Source organism: Trachemys scripta, chromosome 7, assembly GCF_013100865.1.
Source record: "Trachemys scripta elegans isolate TJP31775 chromosome 7, CAS_Tse_1.0, whole genome shotgun sequence".
Lineage (NCBI taxonomy): Eukaryota > Metazoa > Chordata > Testudines > Emydidae > Trachemys > Trachemys scripta.
The window spans coordinates 57237847-57262842 of NC_048304.1; the positions used below are offsets into that span (position 1 = coordinate 57237847).

General features: G+C 47.3%; 1 protein-coding gene across 1 annotated transcript in view; it reads left to right on the plus strand.

Annotated features, from left to right (window-relative positions):
• The window catches only part of TLL2 (tolloid like 2), an 82641-nt gene that overhangs the window by 4156 nt on the left and 53489 nt on the right, over positions 1–24996 (plus strand). Inside the window, exons 2-5 of the mRNA XM_034777175.1 lie at positions 2082–2252; positions 6600–6717; positions 8980–9158; positions 10625–10730. Of these exons, the coding sequence (XP_034633066.1) occupies positions 2099–2252; positions 6600–6717; positions 8980–9158; positions 10625–10730 (557 nt within the window). The 5' untranslated portion in view covers positions 2082–2098. The remainder of the gene's footprint in view (positions 1–2081; positions 2253–6599; positions 6718–8979; positions 9159–10624; positions 10731–24996) is intronic.

Genomic DNA, 24996 nt, shown 5'->3' on the forward strand with positions numbered 1-24996 from the left:
AACAGAAGTATTGGGAGCATAAGCTTTCGTGGGTAAGAACCTCACTTCTTCTTGCATCTGAAGAAGTCTTGCATCTGAAGAAGTGAGTTTCTTACCCACGAAAGCTTATGCTCCCAGTACTTCTGTTAGTCTCAAAGGTGCCACAGGACCCTCTGTTGCTCTTCTCAGGGAGTAACTGCAGACTACTACTTCTCTCCTCTGTAGCCCCGAACTCACCTCCCTTCTCTCCGGGAGCGGCTGCAGACTACGTCCCCAGCCATCCCCTTCTTTTCTTAGCCTGCTGGCTGTATACAAGCTCAGACTGTCCCTGCTGAGCTGGGCTTCACCATCAATTGGTATTTCAGTCTCTGGCTCTCCCCCAGGTTGTTAATTGTCCTAACAACCTACTCTGCCTAGGTGGGATGGACACCCCATCCCAGGGTGAAAATGGAGTTGTCAGTGGCCCATTCATTCAGCCCTCAGCCTCAGCGCTGATGCTGTCAGCCGGGGTATCGGTTAGCTTGAGTCATGTCACTGACTTGTCTTTGTGATGGGTCTGCTTGTCCCCTGGGTACTGGACTGAGGGTCTGTCCAGGCTTCAGCTGGGGTATGTGACTGCAGGAGGTGTGGACTTACCTGCACAAGCCTTAATGTAGCCAGCTCAGGTTCCAATAGCAGGGCAGCACAGGCTTCAGCGCGGATTGTACAAGCCCCACTGGAACCCTGGGTAATCACTGGGCAGCTAGCCCCCACTGAAGTCCATGCTGCTGCAGCTTCACTGCTATCAGTACCTGAACTAGCTAGATTAAAGCTAGCTCAGGTGTGTCTACACCTGCTGCAATTCCATGCTTTCATAGCAACGTAGACCTATCGTGAGACTCACCAGTTGGAAATTTCTGTGGGCCTTACAGCCTGTGTGTAAGTGTTCTTTAAAACAAGGCAGAGGAATAAAACATACAGCAGGGAAGCTGTCTGGGGTGCAGTAAATGGCACATTTCTAGGTGCTCTCAGAGGGTCATTAATGAAAGAGGATCTGCAGGGACTGTCCCTCAGAGTTAATAAATCACTGTAGAACTGGAGCAAGTGTGTTTGCAGCAGCAGCAAGGCAGATGGAAATTAGCGTTGTTGCCCGTTTAGCAAGTAAGGGGGAGACATTTTCTCATTTCGCCTGTTAACTTTTTGTTCTTTTTGTACCAAAACAAGAGATTGAATGTGTACAGATTTGTAACTGATGCTGAGGATCTAATTTCTCCATTTTCCATGGTGAAAACCTGCAACCTCCTGGCAGAAACTGCCCAATTCACAGACCCTCCCAAGTGCCTGAAAAACTACATGTGAAAACTATTCAGCTTAGAATTTAGGAGGTTGCTCCTTCATTTTGGGAGAGCAGATTCCACTTCTAAGTAGAAGTAGATTTGGATGTTTTTACCATTATAAAAATGTAGATGTTGTGGAATAGACTTCAGTCTCTAAACATGTTAGAATGAAGATGAGTCGATTAATTGAGGGTACACGGCAAATCAATAACTGCCTTCACAGTGGAATAAAGTCACAGGCAAAAGGACAAGGATATAGTTATGCGTTTATATGAAGGACCCTAGAGTTGTGATTACACTGGTAGGCCTAATGATTGTAACTGTTCAGCCTCCCTGTGCTTTGACTGACTGAGATGCAATGCAATGGAATTTACATTCATCTAATATGCCAGGAGCCCAAGCTGCCAATTTGGGGTCTAGAGGCAAACTCTCTGGTGGTGTTCGGATCTGGGATTTTGGTTTGGTCCCATCTCTACTCAAACTTCTAACTCAATGTCCCTGTCCGTGAGATTGCTGAATCTTAATGTGAAGAAACAGCAGAATGGCGATTCCCCTTCTGCTTTAGCATTGAGGATGAGGATGGGGAAGGTAAAATGATAAGACCATCTGCTACAAATTAGCTCTATGATAGCCCTGAACAAAACAAGGGCAGACCTAGATGTGGCTTCTGGTTCACATTAACAGTCTGGCTTGTTCTGTTTTGTGTGCACCAAGGCCAGAGTATTGCCTTGGGGCTGCTCTGGGAAGCAAGAGGATTTAAACAATGTTGCAACTTTTGTCTTGCAGATGGCAGGAGGAACGCCATGCTCTCAAGGAGGCCGATGGAGGAGGAGGGTAAAGACCTGCCTCTCTCAGCTGCGGGCTCCTCTCTCAGAATCCGCAGGGCAACCACATCCAGGGCAGAGAGAATCTGGCCCGGAGGGGTCATACCCTACGTCATTGGAGGAAATTTCACTGGTCAGTAGCAAAACCTAATGCTTAGCTGTTTGTGGCTCGGGGAACCCCTTCTTAGGAGATCTTCTCCACTCCTGACTCAAGAGTGCCTGATCTTTGGGAGCCCTTCCCTGGGGAGGGTCTGGCTGCATGGTGAAGCGGCTGGACAAATAGCCAAACCCCACCCCTGAAGTTCCTGGAGAAAGGCCTCGGCAGTCAGTCCAGCCTACCTCTTTGCAGCTGGACACAGCTTAAAACTCCTATTCTGTGGTGGGTCAGAATCTGAAACCTGAGCTTGCTTCCTTGCTGTCTGGGTCTCCAGGATGGGAGTGCTGAAAAGGCAGGGCACTCTGACACACAGGCTTGGGGAAGAAAGTGCATTGAGCTGTTCTCTTGTGATCCCTCTGGTCAGCTGACCCCCGAGACCACTGGGCCTTGTGATTCTCCTCTGCACAGTTGGTCAGTGTGATGCTGAGCCACAAAGCAGCTGCGTGGGGAGGAGGAACAGGGAGCTCTGAGCTGGATCCCTGGATGGAATGGGGGATCTCTTAGTACAGCTCAGAGACCCTTGGTTGCGCAGTGTCCAAATGAGCATCACTTCCAAGAGTAGCTGCCTGGAGTGGGGCAGGTGTCCTGCCTACTGTGTTGCAATATCCATTGAGAGGATGTCTTTGCCTCTCTAGTGCAGCCCTGCCAGGCCATGCTTCCTTGTGTCTTTTGCTGTTTTGTTACCAGCCACGTGCATCTTAAAACATTCATTTGGATCCTGCCATTTCCCAGTGCTTTGTGCTTTGTTGGAGGAAGCCACAGGAGAGGTGCCCTGTTGCCATCCTCAGTCAGAGCAGCCTGGGAAAGGGTTTAAAGACTGGGGAGTCACAGCTTCCACAGAACCCTAGATGTGGGAAAGAGACCATCCCCCCCTTTCCTGCACAGGCCAGTGCAAGATCCTTTCCTACAATAAATCCCCCAGTGGTCTGTCCACCCTCGCTTTAAATAACTTCAGTGATGAGACTTCTACCACTTCCGTTGGGAGACTGTTCCAGTCTAATCTCTCACTGTGACAATATTTCTCCCAATATTCAACCCAATTTCACCCTAGTACTCTGCACTATACTCCTTGTGGCCTCTTTTAGGGTATGTCTACACTACCCGCCGGATCGTCGGGCAGCGATCGATCCCACGGGGATCGATTTATTGCGTCTAGACTAGACGCAATATATCGATCCCTGAGCGCTCTCCCGTCGACTCCTGTACTCCAGCACCACGAGAGGCGCAGGCGGAGTCGACCGGGGAGCAGCAGCAGTCGACTCACCACAGTGAAGACACCACGGTAAGTTGATCTAAGTATGTCGACTTCAGCTACGTTATTCACGTAGCTGAAGTTGCGTAACTTAGATTGACCCCCCCTAATGTAGACCAGAGCTTAGTGTGCTTTCTACTTGAGATTTACTCCCTTCAAATATTTCTCCATGGTTCTATCGCCTTCTCCTAACCAAGCTAACCTGGGAGGGTTCAATTATTGCATTGCAGCAGAGCTCACAGGAGGGGGCGGTGCAGAGGCGCTGTCCTAGCAGGAGCTCCTGGAGGAATTGTGCCACTCAGGTGGGCATAACTGCTCCAGCAATCCCTGGGTGCTACAGGTGCAGTGCCACCCTTCAGCATGGCAGCATTCATAGACTCAGAGACTTTAAGGCCAGAAGGGACCATCATGATCATCTAGTCTGACCTTCTGCCCATTGCAAGCCAAAAAACCTCACCCACTCCTGTAATAGACCCCTAACCTCTGGCTGAGTTACTGACATCTTCAAATCATGATTAAAGACTTCAGGTTACAGAGAATCTTCCATTTACACTAGTTTAAACTTGCAGGTGACCCATGCCCCATGCTGCAGAGGAAGGTGAAAAAAAACCCAGGGTCTCTGCCAATCTGACCTGGAGGAAAATTCCTTCCTGATCTCAAATACGGTGATCAGTTAGACCCTGAACATGTGGGCCAGACCCACAAGCCAGACACTTTGGAAAGAATTCACTGTGGTAACTCAGAGCCCTCCCCATCCAGTGTCCCCTCACCGGCCCGTGGAGATATTTGCTGCTAGTAGTCGCAAATTGGCTACATTATAGGCAGTCTTGTCATACCATCCCCTCAATAAACTTCTCTCTAGCTGGCAGTGCAGAACTCTCTCACCTGTCCCTTTGGGTGTAGGTGTAAGCCTGGAGCCGTCCTTGTGCACCGGGCAAAAGGACAGCAATTACTCCTGGCTTCTGTGTAAGGGCTCAGTGTGCATTCCGTGTCGCGCACTCAGCCAGGGCCAGACCATCTGTCCGTGTATGTACCTTTCAATCTCGCCTCAGAAATCTCTCCCTCCAGCTTTTTTTCCTCATTATCTTTTGCTCCTACTTTGAGGACATTTTTTTTTTCTTGGCAACAATTTTGCTTTATTCACTTGAATCTGGGGGAATGTACACCTAATACAGACCTGTAATTACCTGAGCTTTACATCTTTTGCTTTCCTGCCCTATGCTAGCATGGGAACGAATGCTGCGAGATTGTAGTCACATACAGAACAAAGCACCATGCCGTTCTGGCCATTTGGCCTCTCCCTTTTGCACGTGTGCCTCTTGATGGCAGAAGCAGAGAATCTGTACTTTACTGGTTTATGTATGCATGAAATATACCGTTAATGCTTAATCATGTTCATTAGTCATTTTAATACAGTAACTCATCATAGAACTGGAAGAGACCTCGAGAAGTCATCTAGTCCAGTCCCCTGCACTCAAGGCAGGATTAAGTATTATCTAGACCGGGGTGGGCAAACTACGGCCTGCAGGCCGGATCCAGCCCACCAGCTGTTTTAAGCTGGCCCTTGAGTTCCAGCTGGGGAGCGGGGTCAGGGGCTGCTCCATGCAGCTCCTGGAAGCTGTGGCATGGCCCCCCACTCTGCTCCTACGTGTAGGGGCAGCCAGGGGGCTTGGCTTTGCACACCCCATGTGCTGCCCCCAGAGCTCCCATTGGCCGGGAACTGTGGCCAATGGGAGCTGCAGGAGCCTGTTGACTGGGCAGCATGCAGCAGAGCCACTTGGCCACGGCTCTGTGTAGGAGCTGAAGAAGGGACATGCCACTGCTTCTGGGAGCTGCTTGAGTAAGTGCTGCCCGGAGCTTGCACCTCTGAGCCTCTCCCCACACCCCAACCCCCCTGCCCCAGCCCAGATTCCCCTCCCGCCCTCCAAATCCCTCAATCTCAGCCCAGAGTAAGTACCCTCCTACACACCAAATGCCCCAACTAGAGCCTGCACCCCTTCCTGCACCCCAACCCCCTGCCCTAGCCCTGATCACCCTCCATACCCCTCGATCCCAGCCCGGAGCATACACCCCAAACTCCTCATGTCCAGCCCCACCCCAGAGCCCCCTCCCACACCCTGAACTCCTCATTTCTGCCCCGCCCCCAGAGCCTTCACCACAACCAGAGCCTTCACCCCCTCCCACACCCAACCCCAATTTTCTGAGCATTCATGGACTGCCATACAATTTCTATTCCCAGATGTGGCCCTCAGGCCAAAAAGTTTACCCACCCCGATCTAGACCATCCCTGACAGGTATTTGTCCAACCTGCTTTTAAAAATCCCCAATGATGGAGATTCCACAACCTCCCTAAGCAGTTTATTCCAGTGCTTGACCACTCTGACAGTTAGGATGTTTTTCCTAATGTCCCTAAACCTCCCTTACACATTGAGTGTAATGAGGAAGGACAAGCCTGGGTTACTATACTAAGCACTAAAGGTTCAGCTTTCAGAGGTGCTGAGCTTCCGCAGCTGCAGTTGGAGTCCATGGTGTGACGGGTTCGGTCACAGAGACCCCCTTGGGACTGTCCCCTAATGTGCTGAAATTACCTCTGAGCCTGTTTTCCCTGCCAGCCTGGGGCTTCCAGAACCCTGTCTTGTTGAGCCAGACACGGTAGCCTGCTGCAACACAGACTCAAGGGCTGAACCACGTCCCCAAAGCTGCAGGTTTTAACTGAAAACCACTCAGCAGGTTACCTATCTCCAGCTCCCAGACACCCAGTTCCCAATGGAATCCAAACCCCGAATAAATCCGTTTTACTCTGCATAAAGTGTATACAGGTTAAACTCATGAAATGTCCGCCCTCTATAACACTGATCGAGAGATACGCACAGCTGTTTGCTACTCCAGGTATTAATCACTTACTCTGGGTTTATCAATAAACAAAAGTGATTTTATTAAGCATAGTTCAGTTACATCATATTCACACTCATAAACATATTTCCATAAAACATATGGAGTGCAACATCACACATGGGGACAGTGGAAAAATGGGGCCCTAAATGTTTGTTCTGTTCTGATTTCTTTTTCAGGCAGCCAAAGAGCTATTTTTAAACAGGCCATGAGGCACTGGGAGAAGCACACCTGCGTGACTTTTGTGGAGAGGACTGACGAGGAGAGCTTCATTGTGTTCACGTACAGAACCTGTGGGTAAGCAACGTGCACCGGAGCACGTAATAGTGTCCAGTTACATGGCCTGCTGGCATCTTGCCAGATCCCGTACCAGCAAAATCAGTGATTGGTTGCCAGTGTGCAAGATCAGGCTTTCGCTTCCCTGATAAAACACATGTTGAAAGTGTCCTACACCCATTTTTTGTATTTCACGGATCAGACACTATAAAACACACTGTAAGCCCTTTGGGGCTATGTTTTGCCATCTAAGTGCCCCCAAAGGAGGTTCTGTCCCCATTTTACAAATGGCAGAATGAGTCTTAGAGAAGTTGAGCTCCCAGTCCTGTAAGGAGCTCCATGTAGGTGACTCGGCCCAGATCACACAGGTAGGCTGTGGCAGGCCTGGGAATAGAATGTCAGACCTCCTGAATTCTGTGCCACGTTATTAACGAGCCTTTGTGTAGTTCAAATGGATAGATTCTTAAAGGCTCCACTTTCCTTTTCAGTATTTATGCTGTTGGTTTCCTATCTGCGCTTTTGTTCTGACAATGAAAGTATCCGTTATTAATTAACGTAGTGCCTGGGAACCCCAGCCATGGACCAAGGCCCCATTGTGCTAGGTGCTGTACGAACACACAGCAAAAAAGACAATCCTGTCCCCAAAGCACTTATAGTCGAAGTAAATGGGACAGTGTCTCTCTGTTTATGGTTAATTTCTGACTCTTTTCACTCTCTGGCTTCATTCAGTAGCCTATAGGTCGTTTGGGGAGGTAAATGCTGCAAGAGAATGTCAGAATTCCCCACCAATTGCCCCCGTAATACCTGTTTGTTTTTAAAAAAAAAAAAAAAAGTCATGCACATATTTTAGAATTTTGTCAGATTTTCGGGGAAGGGAGGAAAAACAAAATCTAAATGTTGGGCCTATTAGTTTTTTAAACCAGGGCTTTCCTTATTGATAAAAGTGTTATATGCCAAGGTGTGTCAAAGCACTGTTGGAAGGTGGGTAGGTAGGGAGATGGCATTGTCAGGGGCGGGGGTGGTGGTGCGTGCCTGCCCTCTGCTGGATGGAATGTCAGACTCAGGCACCTAACTCAGGCACTTTTGTAAATGCCACTAGGTTCCCACGTGCATCTTTAGGCACCTAAATACCTTCATAACTCTGGCCCATGGTTTTCCACCTAGGAAATCTATTGCTGGTGAATGTGCTTGGTCCCCTCTAATCATTCCCCCTCTGTCATTCAGGATACATCTACCCTTGGAGCTAGGGTGGTGATGCCCTGCTCACATAGACATACTCACGATAGGACTCATCAAACCAGTGCGCTAAAAATAGTAACGTAGTCACAGTAGCACAAGCGGTAGTGAGTGGCAGCAGGGTCATGGGATCCAGATGAGTTTGTGCTCAGGGCAGCTAGACCTGATTGCCACTGTCCATGCTACCATGGGTCTGCTACTATTTTTAGCTTGCTAGCTCAATGTATGTCTACACAAGCTGGGAATCACACCCTGAGCTCCAAGTGGAGACATAGCCTCAGTTTCAGGTACCCAGCATAAGTTAGTGACCTCTCTGGATAGGGGGTCTTGCCATCTTGGATGCTCTTGCTGAGATGGGCCTGAGCATTTGGGGGAGTTCCAAATTCATATCTGATTCTAGCTTCATGCCTCCTCATCACAGAGGGGCTGCCCCTGAACATCTCCAAACCTGGTGGAGTCCAGATCTAATCCAAACTCCCCAGGCCAATCTCTCAATAGAGAGCGATACCATGGTCTTCAGCAAAAAAAAACCCAACACCAAACAAAACAAAAAAAAAACTCTAGCATGCAGTATAGGGAGACCTGAGGCTGTTCTGCTCCAAAAACCTACCCCCGATAAAAAGGCTAAAAGGGATGTGAATGAGAGAGAGAGAGACCGCATGCATGATCTCTCGATAAGATTAGACCTGTCTTCTCTGGAGCACCTTGAGCCAATAAAACATAAGAACAGCCATACTGGTCAGACCAAAGGTCCACCTAGCCTAGTGTCCTGTCTTCCCACAGTGGCTAATGCCAGGTGCCCCAGAGGGAATGAACAGAACAGGCAGTCATCAAGTGATGCATCCCATGTCGCCCATTCCTAGCTTCTGGCATACAGAGACTCCATCTCTGCCATCCTGGCTACGTAATTCTAAATTCTTTAGTTGGTCTGACTCCATCCAGCAGGGCAGTGGTGCATACTCTGCCAGTTGATAGACACATGCTACTCCAGCCATACCAGCATGGTTTCACCCATTAAAGTCATTCATTCAGTTGTTTGTTTTTCAGTTGCTGCTCATATGTGGGTCGCCGAGGGGGTGGTCCCCAGGCCATATCCATCGGCAAGAACTGTGATAAGTTTGGCATCGTGGCCCACGAGCTGGGCCACGTGGTTGGGTTTTGGCATGAGCACACGCGGCCCGACCGGGACCAGCATGTCACGATCATCAGAGAAAACATACAGCAAGGTAAAGAAGAAGCTCTCATACCAATTTCAGATGCTGTGTGGTGGAAACCTCAGACCTCCCTGGGCTTGTGCACAACTCCTCTTCAGCTTAGAGTTACATCGAGTAGCCTCAGTTATTGCAAAAAGAAACCAAACTACAATGCCAGGCATTGCAGAGAAAGAGGGCCAAAATATTCAAGTGACTAGCGATTTTAATACACTGGGAGGGGAATTTTCAGAGGGTAAGATCCAGTCCCCTTTAATGTCTCTAGTTGCTTCTGGAATCCTCAGCCATAGATATTTACTAAACAGAAATATATTAAAGGAATTTACAAGATAGCTGAGAAGCCCCATCATTATTTTGCTGGCTTCAGAAATGTAAATGGTACTGGTGCTTCCCTTGATGCCAGACGTTGCTTTACCTGTCTGGTTATGTACATTAGGACGAGAGCTGTGTAAGCTAGTGGTAATTGTGAGCTCTCTTTAACTGTTCCAGTATGACAACAAGCACTAGAGGACACGCGCTAGACTGTGACTGACTTTTCCAGAGCATTTCTCGTGGTAAAGTTATATGGGCGAAATAGGATAAAATGCATTTTGAAACCGATATGGAAAGGGGGTTGGGCCCAACAGAGACTTGTTCTTCATTTTAGGCCTTTTGTACGTCTCAGTGGATATAATACGTTTTATGTAGACCATCCAGAAATGCCCCTTTTGAGTAGAGCTGGGTGAAACTTTTCTGACAATGCATTTTTTCACTGAACTATATAGATTTGTTAGTCTCTAAGGTGCCACAAGTACTCCTGTTCTTTTTGTGGATACAGACTAACACAGCTGCTACGCTGAAACCTATATAGATTTAGGTCACCTGAAGCATGCTGTGAATTTGTGTCAAATTTACCAAATTGTTTGAGCAAAAAAAAAAGTCAATGTTTTTCTTGTGACATTTTCAAAACGGAATGTTTTGTTTTTATTCAAAATTTGGTTCAAATTTACTCTTGATTTTATTTTTAAACAGGTTAAAAAAACACGAAATGTTTCATTCCACCCGAACCAATTTTATTTTCAACTTTTTCATTTTGTCTAAAAATTTGAGACAGCAGGTGGGTGAGATAATATCTCTTATTGAACCAACTTCTATCAGTGAAAAAGACAAGCGTTTCAAGCTTACCCAGAGCTCTTCTTCTGAGTAAGCTCAAAAGCTTGTCTCTGTCACCAAGAGAAGTTGGTCCGATAAAAGATATTACCTCCCCGACTTTCTTTCTAATAGCCTGCGACCAACATGGTTACAACACTGCAGACAAAACATTTGAAACATTTATTTCGGGTTGACCCAAAATGAAAATATTTTCTAATTTTTATTTTGGTGATTTGGCCACCAAACCAAAAATTATTTATTTGCACAGCTCAGCTTATGAGTGCTCTTTTGAGCCAGGCTCTCAGATTTCCAAGAAACATTTTTCCTTTTAATGGAGCCTTGTGTCGCAGGTCAGGAGTACAACTTCTTAAAGATGGAAGCCGGGGAAGTGAATTCTCTGGGAGAGACCTATGACTTTGACAGCATCATGCACTACGCCCGGAACACCTTCTCAAGGTCGGAATCCAAGGTTATTTCTCTTTACTACTTTATATAGTGCCTGGCTACCCAGGCTGTGTAGCGGCTAGAAGGAAAGCTGTGAGTTGATTGCAGATAAGCATGGCATATGCAATTATTTCAGTTGAGGGATATATCAAGCTGCAGGAATTTGCTCTGCAAGCTTCATAAAGCAGAAGAATAAAAATGACTCAGTGGAAACATGGGGAAATCCTGTTCTCTTCCCCACTACTCTGATCTCTACCTTGCACAAATACCCATAAGACCTGACCTCCAAATATACTATAGCGAAACCAGGTACTTCCTGCCTGCTGTCAGCATTCTCTCCTTCCTCTCCTATTGAAGTGACTCTGAGGGTTCCTGGCCTGCTCCTCCCACCGCATGGATAGCGAAGGTCAAAACGTGAATGTCAGTGGGAATTGGGCCCACTTCTGCCCCCACTGGTCTTGTCTAGACGTTAGGACCTGCAACTCACCACTGGTGCAGGCTAGAATGGATGCCTGTCACTGGTGGAGCAGTCCATAGTGGGTCCTTATGTAGCTGAAGCTTGTGGGATCAAGTTGATTAATTGCAGCTCTGTCCTTGAAGCAGAATTCCCATCCATGTTACAGGACAATACAAAGAAAGATGCTGCTGACAAGAGACAACCATTTTTACGAGCTGGAATCCTGGCTTATCCTTCTGTCGTGATTAGCAAACTAAAAAATAGAACTTGTTGAGAGGTTCACGATGCTGATGACTGAAATTTACCTACTTGTGCTCTGAGCAGGGTGGGATGAGAGCCGGGTATGGGTATCTCTGGGGAACTTTCAGCTCAGTTAATCAAGACAGCGCCAAGCGTCCCTGCCCAAGAAGAGCCATTTACATGTATGCAAACAAGCGGTGATCTGACGTAATTGTCCTGCTCACACAGCTCTGAGCAGTGTCATTGATTCTACAAAAGCAGTGCCACACCACTCCCTTGGCAAGGAAACTTAGATTAGTAATGTAAACCTTGACATTCACAGTCACGGGATCAGGGGACTGCATACACTCAAAATCTCTTCTGTCTGAAAAGGGACTTATTCCAAAAACCCCTCCTGTCACTGTAAGTGGAAGATGGTAGGAAAATTCTTTTTTAGAAAGTATTGAGCTGAGTATTTGCGGGTCAGATGCTGAGATGAGTATGTAGATAAGCGTGTGATGCCAGCTCCCACAATCCAACCAACTCCTTTATTGTACAGGGGACTTCAGTGTTACACAGCATGGTTGTGTGTGAGGATAATTCTGAACTTAGCTTTGAGCTTCCTGGTTTTCAGACTTGTGCTTTTAAATTACAGCAATGCATTAAGCTTTATTTCCTTTACACTCCCAGACAAACAACTTTGCTAAGATAGAAGTTAAGTTGTAAATACCAATCAATAACTTCAGTTATTTTATTATTGCGGTATGTGACCAAGTTACGTTGTGCTATTCACTACAGACTTATGACCGTGGACTGTAGAATTATAAAAGGAGAGGGGAAGTTGCTAACTCCTTTCCCCTTTCAATGGTTAGTTGGAAAGAGGTGAATATAAGCATCTTTGGCCTACATTTCCAACTTCGGTGCTTAAAGTTAGGCTAAAAGTTTTCCTCAGGTGTTGAACACCCATAGCTTCCACCAAAGCTGTAGGTCCTCTGCACCGCTGAAAATCAGATCACTGTTGTTTAGTTGCACTAGGTGTGCATGGCATTTTACAGACAGGTCAGGTTGCAGGTCCTAGCCTGAGCAGCTTCCCTTCTAAAGGTCCTGTTCTGTAAACACTTTCTACTGTGCGTTGTGCCTGTTGCTGTGAATACTCAGTCCCATTGATTTGAATAGGGACATCTCGTGGTAGTACGTACTATATTCAATAGTGTTTTCAGAATCACATTCTCTGTCTGTGCTGCCCAAAGAGGTCACATCCCAAGCACCAGACACACTTTCAGGAGCTAGTCTTACCGCTTAAATTTCCAGAGCCATATGTTTAGGGCAGCAGAGATGATCTACTCATCCTTTGATTGAACCTGGGGGAGACTTAAATTCAGATTGTCTTGCCAGAATGCTTGATTGCACAGTGCACAATATGCAAAGATGTCTGACTTTTTAACCACCCTATTGTCATGGAGTTAGACCTGAACTGGTGTAAGGTTCTCTCAGAAGCAGTTGAAGGGCTTGGAAGCAAGGGTTTGATGAGATTGGGGATGGGATGCAGAGCCTTTGAATCCAGCCCATATGAACAGTGACCCAAAATGATGGTGGTCAGTGGCTTTTGTGAATGAGCTGAGGATTTCTGTCTGAGTTCCTGCTCCAGCTAATTATCATATAAGGCTGCAAAGAAGGGGGTCCATCTTTGCATGGGCCTTACATACTCAGCTCCCACCTCACCCCTGTAGGTGGTCTTTTCAGTCAGAGTTGAGGGCAATGCTGGAAAAGTTGTGCTCCTGCTGCCCATTCCATGAATGCAGGATTTTATTCATTGGGCTGTTGATCTGGAATCTTTAGCCAGTGTTAAAAATTACTCACAAATTCAGCTCTGCAACTGACTTGTGAAGTGCCTGACCTACTGGAAAGCTCTCCCCTAACTCCCAGTTCTGCACAGCTGGCGTGCCTGGAACTCCCATTTACTCCAGTGCACCAGAGTTTGCAAGAGGGAATCCATTTCTTTCAAGCACATCCACACTGCAGACCTTTTCATTGCATTACTATTATTGCATATTATTAATTAATTATTGAATTAATTAATTGCATCATTTCACTTGGAAAGAGGATCCTTTTCATGTGTGTTCTTCATTGCTAAAATTGAACACAAATATTTTTGTTAACCTCTCTAGTTTTATGGACGTGCCACACCTATTATTTTGCTCTCTTGTTGATGCACGATTAAAATCCGCTGTGGTCAGCAGGTAGGGTGACCAGATGTCCCGATTTTATAGGGTCAGTCCTGATATTTGGGGCTTTTTCTTATATAGGCTCCTATTACCCCCCATCCCCATCCCGATTTTTCACACTTGCTATCTGGTCACCCTATTGGCAGGAAGAATTATGAAATATGCTGTAGTGTCGCCCACTCTGGGGATGGGTGTGGGGAAGGTGCTTACTGCATTCAGAGATGTCTTTGTATCAGATAACCTGGAGCAGGCAGTTTTTCTTCCCTTGGGGCATCTGCTAAACCCTACCAGAGTTCAGTGGAGTTCAAATGGTAAGAATTGTCTCACACAAAAGCAGGATTAAGATATTACCTCCGTTTATACTGTAGATGCCTTAGTCTGCATCCCTTGAAATCCAGAACTCTTCAGACTATTGAAGGGCCAAAAATGGCAATAATACTTCTGAATATAATTGTATGTTTTTCATCTGTTCTCTAAACCTTTTGTCTCCCTGACCCATTGTCCCCCCAGCAGTGGTCTTTTTGCAATAATTCAAGTGAGCACTAATCGCTTCTGTGGGCATTAGTTTTGTATCCACAGTAAGCAGGCAGCGCTGGCATGCAAGTTTTACATATCCTGTGTGTGTTTTTAATGCAATAAAAAGGTACAGGCAAATTGTGGCCCACATTCTTAGCTGATGCATGAAGCTGTGCAGAGGGGACCTGTGTTTTGTGGCTGAGAGTTGGAAAATGGAATCCTTGCTTTCCCATCCCAGACTGGAGCCAGGGTATGAAATAGCCATACAGCAGCTGCTACTGCAGCTCTGGGCCTGTGGGAACTGCTATGACTCGCCACATGACACCTACTTAATGCTGCAAGCACCTTCTTTTAGACCGGACAACATTGAGATCCTGCTCACACTGCTGTTTTTTCAAGAGTAGTGTGTTCACCCTAGTGCCCTGAGCAAATTTCAGGGTGGATGGCTGCATTCTGCTTTGCTGAACTTCCCCTGCAGTTTAATTGGGATTTTTCTCCTCTGGTCCTAAACTATTGCCTGGTGCTGCTGTGCACTGCTGGAAAATTGCCCTGTTCCCCACCAGTGGTGGCTTCACTTCGGTGGGGAGTGAAACGATCTCTGCTATGTTCTCTGAAATGGTTCTAATATTCATGTTCTGAAGATTGACTTTGTTTCCTGGGATTTTAAAGTGACTTTTCTACACAATCTGTATTGTCATAGTTTAGTTAGCAGTTTGTCATCCAGCCTTCCTGGTGTAGTTTAGAGGATGCTGCTAATTTAGTTGCACAGCCAGTGTCACACATCCTTCCTTAGGCACGAGGCAAGCAATGAGGGAGTTAGCACAGTAATTTAGCACTGAATTTAACTGCATATATATGAGAGGCATTTTTCCCTGTTACTTTGTCATACCTAATCCGTAGGATGCTCTGTAAGTACAATGTACTGGGTACTTGTCATTAATGATTGTCATGACTCCATTTATCTGGAATTTGATTTCTTCACTTCCAAGTACTTAGTGTTGTTGTAGTTTTTTTTTAATGGGATATTTATTAATAATGTAGCAGGAACTCTGTATTCACATGGCTACATTCTCTGGGGACCAGGGACAACTTGTATTTCCATACACCTCTGTCACAACCTGGCCAAGGCCTCCTCTCTGCATGGACACCATTCTGCTGAGGGGACCCAACACTGTATCCTACAGTCCTCTGCGCCTGTTGTGTCTAGGTGGTGATTGGCCACTGTTGCTGGCTCTGAGTCTCTGAGGCAAACTCCCAGGTGCAGACCCAGTGTCTGACACCCTTTCTTAGGATGTGGGCTCCCCTGCCCAGCCACCTTGAACCCACAAACCTGTGCCCGAGTCCTCCAGAGCCTCCAGTTGCTTATATGTGCTTCCTCAGAGTTCCACCTCTCTGTGGGTGCTCCAAGCTTCTCAGGTAACCCCCTCAGGGACAACATGGCAGGCAAGCAAGGGACGCAGACTCCGCTAAGGAACTTCTTAACCACAGGCACCTTTACCGATCTTTGCAAAATAATGGGCAGTCCTGAGACGCACCACCCCACCTCCGCCTGGTCTCACTACTCTAGTGAGCCCAAGATTTGGTCAGCATTTCAGGCTTGGCCTGGTCTCTCTCTCTCTCTCTCTCTCTCTCTCTCCTTAGCCCAGTCTTCTGGCATGTGACGGTGGCCACTGCCACTTTGCTCAGAGAAACCCCTTGTTAAATACGTTTAGCCCCTTTTTGCCCATGTGCGCTGGCTGGGAACTGCCAGACCCTTCTCCCAGTCAAGCTCCTGTGTTGAGTCCATTTTCCTATGGCAATGAGACATTAGATGAGAGACATTCGAAGCTGATAGCCCTAGATTGCTCTATGATGCTTCTCTGTCATAGTCATTCAACTAGGTTCTAAGCCCTAATCCAAACTGCATATTCTCACCCCAAATGGAGGTCACACTATGACAGTAAAGTTACAGTCCAAGATGGAGGTTGTGGAAGTTCACAGTCTGATATGGGCATATCCCGCTCTGTCAGAGCCACTGTGAAAGGAAGCATGGGACCAAGCCCGCCAATGGGTGGGGGGAGCGCAAAGGGGGCAATTGTCCAGGGTGATTTAAAAGGGCCTGGGGGCCCTGTCCACTGCCATGGTAGCAGCAGTGGCTGCCAGGAGCCCAGGGCCCTTTTAAATTGCCCAGGCAGGCCACAGAGCTGCTAGGCGTGTGCTGGGTGGTACTGGCGGTGGCAAAGGCAGCTGGGCAGACATATGGAAGCCCTGGCCATGCCAGAAGAATGTGCCCAGCAGTGCAGCTGGCAGTTCGCTGAGCACCAGCCAGCGCAGGCGCAGCACTGCCCAAATGTTAGGCGGACCTGTTTGGCCCTGGGCAGAGCCATCCCTAAGGTACAGCGAATTGGGGTGACCGCTCTGGGCCACGTGCTTTGGGGAGGGGGGGGGATTGGGCTGGCGCAATTGGCCAGTGTGGTCGGTCCTGGAAGTGACGGATTTGTCATTTCCACTCCAGGTCCGGGACTACCCTAGGGACAGCCCTGGCCCTAGGGATGGGAATTGCTGTCAGTGGGCCTGCATGGGACAGTGCCAGACAGTAGGAATCTGTGTCACCCTGTAACAGCTGCCATTAGTGGGTGTCACTGGGGATTGAACCCCGGAACTCCAGCACTACAATCAATAGCTGCTGTCAGTTGAACTAATGGGGTAATTCCTCTGGCTGGTGACACACGATCCTCTGTGGATCAGCAACCGGACGGGCTTGCATAGCACAACACAGAGTGTTTTATACCCACATTGCTACCACCCCTCTTTATTTAAAAAAAGAAAAAGCACTTTTCATCTTCCCCTTAACCTAGCTGTGTCACTCTGGGTGTGAGCGAAGGGAGGAAGGGCATATGACTGGCTCTTCAGAGAGTTCAGTAACCCTAGACAGAAACTCCTGGGACAGGAGGCTAGAAGTAATGTCTTTGATACCTTCACAGCATAAAGCTGGAAACACATTGATTTCCATAGAGTTAGGAGCCTAAATATCATTGAGGATCTGGTCCTAGCTCCCAATGAGAACCTGCTGGCCATTTGGGCCTTTGAAAAGCTCCCCAAGTCAGCAAGTGCCATTTATACACCACCCGGTTGTTGCCTCATCTCCATCCCCAGTTATAATTAGCATAGGTGGGCAATGGAATTTGACTGCAGGCATAAGAGCCCCAATGAGGGCAAAGGGTACTTTACAACAATGGACACTAGTTATTGTGCATGAGGAAATGTCGTGCAAGATATGCAATGTGGCTCCAGATTTGTACTTTCTAGTATGCAGGCTGATGCACACACGGGAATGTGTTAAGCCAATTATTCAGGAAGACAGGATTAGAAAGCAATGCTGTCTTCCCCCACCAAGACCCACAAGTAGTGAGCCAACAAAGATATCTTCTTGTATTCCAGACAAAAACTTAACATTAAAGTTGCACAGTCAAAAATTAGAATTAAGGTCTCCCATTCCACCTTCATTAAGCCCCCTTGCATTACAGTGCAGCCTTTAATTACGTTCTCGGACTGTTTCCCGCGAGACTCCCGCCTCAGTCAGTACATAGGTGGGGCAGTGCCCAGCTGTTCAATATTTGTTTTCTTTTTTCAGTGTGTGGCTTCTTGTGGTGTTTTGTGCGTGCCATTCACACCCTGTCCTGAACATAAAGTACTGCATATCCTTTTGGACTTGACCCAAGGAGGTAGGGATGTATTGTCTCCATTTTACGCTTGGGAAATCAGATGCAGATTTAGGCCACAACTTGCAGAAGTGTTTAATAATTCCGGGTGCCCAGCTTAATATTAAAGAACTGACTTTTCCAGAGGTCCTGAAAACCCACAGCTCCGCTGACCTCAACTGGGGTTGTGAATGCTCCTCATTTCTTAAGCGTAGTTAATAACTTTGTAGGGTTTATATAGCATTGTATTGTGCCAAGTACCATACTCACATTAACCCTAAGAGTATCAGCACTTGAACTAAAGCAGTAAATAATTAGCTGATAGCAGCAGTGGGCGCCAGCGATTGGAGGGTTATTGGATATTTGCTCTAGCCAGTCAAGGGTTACAGCACTCTTTGCCATCGGGTTATACAACATTTGCTAGACAGCAGGCAAATGTGTGAGAGGGGAAGGAGGGGATCAGGATTCCTGGGTTCAGTTCCAAGCTCTGGGAGGGGAGTGTGGTCTAGTGGTTCAAGAAGGGGATTAGGAGTTAGGACTCCTGAGTTGCTATGCTTTGCATTTACATAGTGCTTATTAATCTGTGTGCCAGAGCACTTTGAGGGTGGATAGTCCCATTTGAACACCGTAGCCAAGCACATAGATGTAGCATGTTCATTCTGAACGTCAGTGTGGTTAAGTGGATGAGACTTGGGTCTGTGATATAAAACTCCTAGGATCTACTCTGAGCTCTGCCAGAAGCGATGTCATACATCCTCATTTGTAAAGTGGGAGAAATCTATACTAGATTATCTCCTAAAGTAGGACCTTGCTCAGTAAGGGTTGTGAATGGCACAGAATTAAGTTGGAGGAAAAAGCAGGACTAGAAGGTATGGTCTTTTGGATCCCAGCCCAGTACACCTTCCTCTAGGCCAAAGGTTGTTTTGATGGTGGACAATGACCCTGAAAGGAGATGGTTCCATTCTGCCAGTGACTTTGCTGGTGTTTGTGTGTTATGATGTTGGAGGAACCTGGGAGCATGGGCATTGCAGATGGAACATTCCAAACAATTAAGAGCAAGCATATAATGACTCCTACTGAGCATGTGCATAGGACAATTTCACTTATAACTTTAAAATCCTTCCAGATTTGACCATCAGGAGAGAAAAAGGCATTTCTCTGACCCCAGAAATATCCCCTTGCCAAATATCAGATTCTTTTACAAACCCCTGAGGTGGCCAAAAAAGTTTTTTCTATTGGCAAAACTACCTTCTTTTCCCAGTAACCTTATTCCTGGAAATGGAGGAACTGTTTCTGCTCAAGCTTCTTACCCAAATTCAGCGCAAAGCAGACACCGGGGCATGGAAAATTTCAGCCTGAACCGTTAAAGTTGGTCAAAGTTAGCAGCTGACAAATGTGTCATGATACACAGTGGCACCCTTCACTTAGAAATGTCACCGAAGTAGCGTTGTTTGTGAATTTTAAATGTGAAAATTGTTGTTTTCTACAAAAACCTCAACATTTACACATGAGATTTTTCACAAAAACTTGTTTCACCGAAAGACGTTTTCTGTTGAAAAAACATTGATGGAATTTTTGACCGACTCTAATCACTACTACTCTGCCTGTCTTTATTAAATTAAAACAAAGAAAACCTCCACACACTCCAACATTCCCAGTCCAACAAAGTACTTACACCCATGCATAGTCCCATTGACATCAGTGGCATGCCTCATATGCTTGAAGTTAAGCACCTACCTTAACACTTTGTTGGACCTGGGCCTACCTGCATTGCAATAATCTTATTGCTCTCAGCCCTGCCTTTCCTCAGGCTCCCCTTAGGACTGTGGTCATTTTCCTTAGGAAGACAAGCCATATCCCAAGAAACTGACAATCTCTATTCAAACATGTCACTACAATCTGCACTGCGAGACTCATTTGGGGTGATGTAAAATAATGCCCATGGGTAGCATGGCTGAGTTAACTTAGTTTTAAGACCCTAAACTTCCATTTTCTGACTTTCCCCCCACATTTTACTTCTTCCACAGGACTGTTCATCTAGAGATCTCAAAGCACTTTACAAAGGAGCTCAGTATCATTATCCTCCTTTTGCCAATGGGGAAAGTGAGGCACTGGGCAGTGAAGTGACTTGCCCAAGGTCAACCAGCAGGCTGGGGGCTGAGCTGGGAATAGAACCCAGGTCTCCTTAGGCCCTATTCAGCACTCTATCCACTAGGCTCCACTGCCTCCCTGTAACATTACATTGAAGTAGCTTTTGCATTTAAAAACCCTTGCACCATAGGTACGTTGAGTTCAGTGGAGCTGCTTGCGTGCTGGAAGTCAAGCATGTGCTTAAATCCTGTGTTGAATCAAGGTCTCAGACATGGGGAGGAGGTGCTGCGAATAAGGGACAACGTAGAAGCAGGCACAAAGAAGAGAATGGGGGAAAGATACAAAGAGAGTCATTGGCTCGGAGGCTTGGTCAGCTCAAAAGGACCAAGAGTGGGGATGAGTTAGACATGAGCAGAGGAGCCTCTTGGTTTTAACATCCTAGGGTACGTCTACACTACAAGATTACTCCGAATTTACAGAATTCAATTTTGGGCAACCGATTGTATAAAGTCGTGTGCATGCGGTCACACTAAGCACATTAATTCGGTGGTGTGCGTCCATGTACCGAGGCTAGCGTCGACTTCCGGAGCGTTGCACTGTGGGTAGCTATCCCATAGTTCCCGCATTCTCCCCCGCCCACTGGAATTCTGGGTTGAGATCCCAATGCCTGATAGGGCCAAAAACATTGTCGCTGGTGGTTCTGGGTACGGCCTCACCTCTCCCTCCATGAAAGCAAAGGCAGACAACTGTTTTGCGCCGTTTTTCCTGGGTGAACAGTGCAGACGCCATACCACGGCAAGCATAGAGCCCGCTCAGCTCAAGACAGCAGTCATGAACTTTGTAAACACCTCGCACATTATCGTGCAGTTTATGCTGAACCAGAACCTGAAAAACCAGGCGAGGAGGAGGCTGCGACGAGAGTGATGAGGACATGGATGTGGACACAGAATTCTCTCAAACCGCAGGCTCCGGCGCTTTGGAGATCATGCTGTTAATGGGGCAGGTTATAGCCATGGAACGCCAATTCTGGGCTCAGGAAACAAGCACAGACTGGTGGGACCGCATAGTATTGCAGATGTGGGACGATTCCCAGTGGCTGCAAAACTTTTGCATGCATAAGGGCACTTTCATGGAACTTTGTGACTTGCATTCTCCTGCCCTGAAGCGCCAGAATACCAAGATGAGAGCAGCCCTCACAGTTGAGAAGCGAGTGGCGATAGCCCTGTGGAAGCTTGCAATGCCAGACAGCTACCGGTCAGTCGGGAATCAATTTGGAGTGGGCAAATCTACTGTGATGCAAGTAGCCAAAGCAATCACTGAGCTGCTGCTACCAAAGGTAGTGACTCTGGGAAATGTGCAGGTCATAGGGATGGCTTTGCTGCAATGGGATTCCCTAACTGTGGTAGGGCGATAGGTGGAACCCATATCCCTATTTTGGCACCGGAGCACCAGGGCAGCCAGTACATAAACCGCAAGGGGTACTTTTCAATGGTGCTGCAAGCACTGGTGGATCACAAGGGACATTTCACAAACATCAACGTGGGATGGCCAGGAAGGGTCCATGACGCTTGCGTCTTCAGGAACACTACTCTGTTTAAATGGCTGCAGCAAGGGATTTACTTCCCAGACCAGAAAATAACCGTTGGGGATGTTGAAATGCCTGTAGTTATCCTTGGGGACCCAGCCTACCCCTTAATGCCATGGCTTATGAAGCCGTACACAGGCAGCCTGGACAGTAGTCAGGAGCTGTTCAACTACAGGCTGAGCAAGTGCAGAATGGTGGTAGAATGTGCATTTGGCCGTTTAAAAGGTCGCTGGCACACGTTACTGACTCGCTCAGATCTCAGCCAAACCAATATTCCCATCGTTATTGCTGCTTGCTGTGTGCTCTGCAATCTCTGTGAGAGTAAGAGGGAGACCTTTATGGCGGGGTGGGAGGCTGAGGCAAATCGCCTGGCAGCTGATTATGCGCAGCCAGACACTAGGGCGATTAGAAGAGCACACCAGGAAGCGCTGCGCATCAGAGAAGCTTTGAAAACCAGTTTCATGACTGGCCAGGCTACGGTGTGAAAGTTCTGTTTGTTTCTCCTTCATGAAAACCCGCCCCCTTGATTGACTCATTCCCTGTAAGCACCCCCCCCTTCGATCACAGCTTGTTTTCAAAGGAAATAAAGTCACTATCGTTTAAAAATCATGTATTCTTTGTTAATTGATTATAAAAAGAGGGAGAGAACTGACAAGGTAGCCCGGATCGGGTTTGGGAGGAGAATAGGAGGGAAGGAAAAGGCCACTTCAAAAGTTCAAAATAATGACAGCCTTTTGCTTGGGCTGTCCGCTGGGGTGGAGTAGGCGGGTGCAAGGAGCCTCTCCCTCCTCCCCCCCCGCATTCTTACACATCTGGGTGAGGAGGCTATGGAACATGGTGAGGGGGAAAGGCGGTTATATAGGGGCTGCAGCGGCACTCTGTGATCCTGCTGCCGTTCCTGAAGCTCCACCAGACACCAGAGCATGTCAGTTTGATCATGCAGCAGCCCCAGCGTTGCATCCTGCCACCTCTCATCTTGAGTGTCTCTCCTCTCCTCACATTCATCCCTCATGGCCTCACATTCACTGGCAGCTTTCCTGTACTGGGATAGGGTGTCCTTCCACTCATTCAGATGAGCTCTTTCATTGCGGGTCGATCGCATGATTTCCAAGAACATTTAGTCTCGCGTGCGTTTTTTTCGCCACCTTATCTGAGATAGCCTTCGGGATGGAGGAGGAAGGCTTGAAAAATTTGCAGCTGCGGGAGGGAAAAAAGGGAGAGAAGTATTTAAAAAGATAGATTTTACAGAACAATGCTTGTACTCTTTCACGGTGAAAAACACTATTCACATTACACAGCACATGTGATTTCGGTACAAGGTCGCATTTTGCATCTTAATATTGAGTGCCTGCGGCTTTGGTGTTAGAAATCACAGATGCAGGTCTGGGCAACAGAATTCGGCTTGCATGCGGCCATGGTAAACCATTGTCTTTCGGCTTCTGCAACCTTCCTAAAAGCAGCGCCCTCCTTTCCCACATACCAAGCGAAGTGCTGCGGTTTTCCTGTTAACATGCAGCAGCAGAAACCAAACTAACCGCCCCCCCCCATCCAATTCTCTGGGATGATCGCTTTATCCCTCCCCCCACCGCGTGGCTGGTATCAGGGAAGATCCCTGCTAGCCAAACACGAAAAGCTTAGCGCCAATGGCCGCCCCCTCCCCCGCTTGGCTAACTGCAGGGAAGGATTTCTTTTCAGCCACAGGCAAACAGCCCAATAGGAACAGCCACCTCTATCCTCTTAATTTAAATTCCCGTATTTCAACCGGGTTACTATGAATGATATCACTCTCCTGAGGATAACACAGCAAGATAAAGAACGGATGTTGCTTGAATGCCAGCAAACACCGGGACCGTACGCTGCCAGGTTTTGTCATGCAATGGTACCAGATTACTTGCTGCAAGCATGGCGCGGTCAAGTGTCCTACCATGGAGGACGGAATAAGGCTGCAGTGCCCAGAAACCTTCTGCAAAGGCTTTTGGAATACCTCCAGGAGAGCTTCATGGAGATGTCCCTGGAGGATTTCCACTCCATCCCCAGACACGTTAACAGACTTTTCCAGTAGCTGTACTGGCCGCGAATGCATCCCAAGTCCTCAGGGCAAATTAATAATTAAAAAACGCTTGCTTTTAAACCATGTTTTATATTTACAAAGGTACTCACTAGAGGTCCCTTCCATGGCTTCATGGTTTGGGATAACGTCTTGGAAGGGTTGGGAGGGTACTTCAGTCAGGCTGAGAAAAAGATCCTGGCTGTTGGGGAGAATGGAGTGCTGTGTGCTCTCTGCAAGCTCGTCGTCCTCCTCCTCCTCATCTTCCCTGTCCGCAGAATCCTCAGGCATGGCTGAGATTACCCCCTCCTCGGAATCCACGGTCAGAGGTGGGGTAGTGGTGGCGGCCACCCCTAGAATTGCATGCAATTCAGCGTAGAAGCGGCATGTCTGTGGCTCTGCCCCGGACCTTCTGTTTGCTTCTTTGGTTTTCTGGTAGGCTTGTCTGAGCTCCTTAACTTTCACGCGGCACTGATGAGAGTCCCTATTGTGGCCTCTCCATCATGCCCTTGGAGATTTTTTCAAATGTTTTGGCATTTCATCTTTTGGAACGTAGTTCTGCTAACACGGAATCGTCTCCCCATATAGCGATCAGATCCAGTACCTCCTGTATGGTCCATGCTGGTGCTTTTTCGATTCTCGGACTGCATGGTTACCTGTGCTGATGAGCTCTGCGTGGTCACCTGTGCTCTCCACGCTGGACAAACAGGAAATGAAATTCAAAAGTTCGTAGGGCTTTTCCTGTCTACCTGGCCAGTGCATCCGAGTTCAGATTGCTGTCCAGAGCTGTCACAATGGTGCACTGTGGGATAGCTCCCGGAGGCCAATACCGTTGAATTGCGACCACTTTAACCCTAATCCGAAATGGCAATGTCGATTTCGGTGCTACTCCCCTCGTCAGGGAGGAGTGCAGAAATAGATTTTAAGAGCCCTTTATGTCGAAGTAAATGGCTTCGTTGTGTGGACAGGTGCAGGGTTAATTCAGTTTAACTCTGCTAAATTCGACCTAAATTTGTAGTGTAGACCAGACCTAAGAATGGCAAGTCTATAGTAGTCTCAGTCCACAATGATCACTATGAGCACAATCCCAAGCGGCTCCCATGGCCATGCTGTCCAATCTGTGCTATTGTTGATCCAGTGGGCATATGTTGATGTTAACCTTGTAAAAGGATATTTTATTGTTTTAGCTGATTTATGGTAAGTAAAGTGTTTGTGCTGAAGTAGAAGCAGCCACAGCCTCTGTTAGTCCCAGAGAGGAATTTACTAAATTGGCAGAGATGACTGCACATTTGGAAGCTATCAGGTGTTGGGAGAACATGTATATCAAAGCACAAATTTCTCATCAAATACGTTGCCCAGTCAGATTCTATTCCCCCTTCCTGCTAGCACAGGGTATGTGGTCATGGGATTCTCATGCTGAACAGTGATTGCCCTCAGCACATCATGCCATTTTCACTG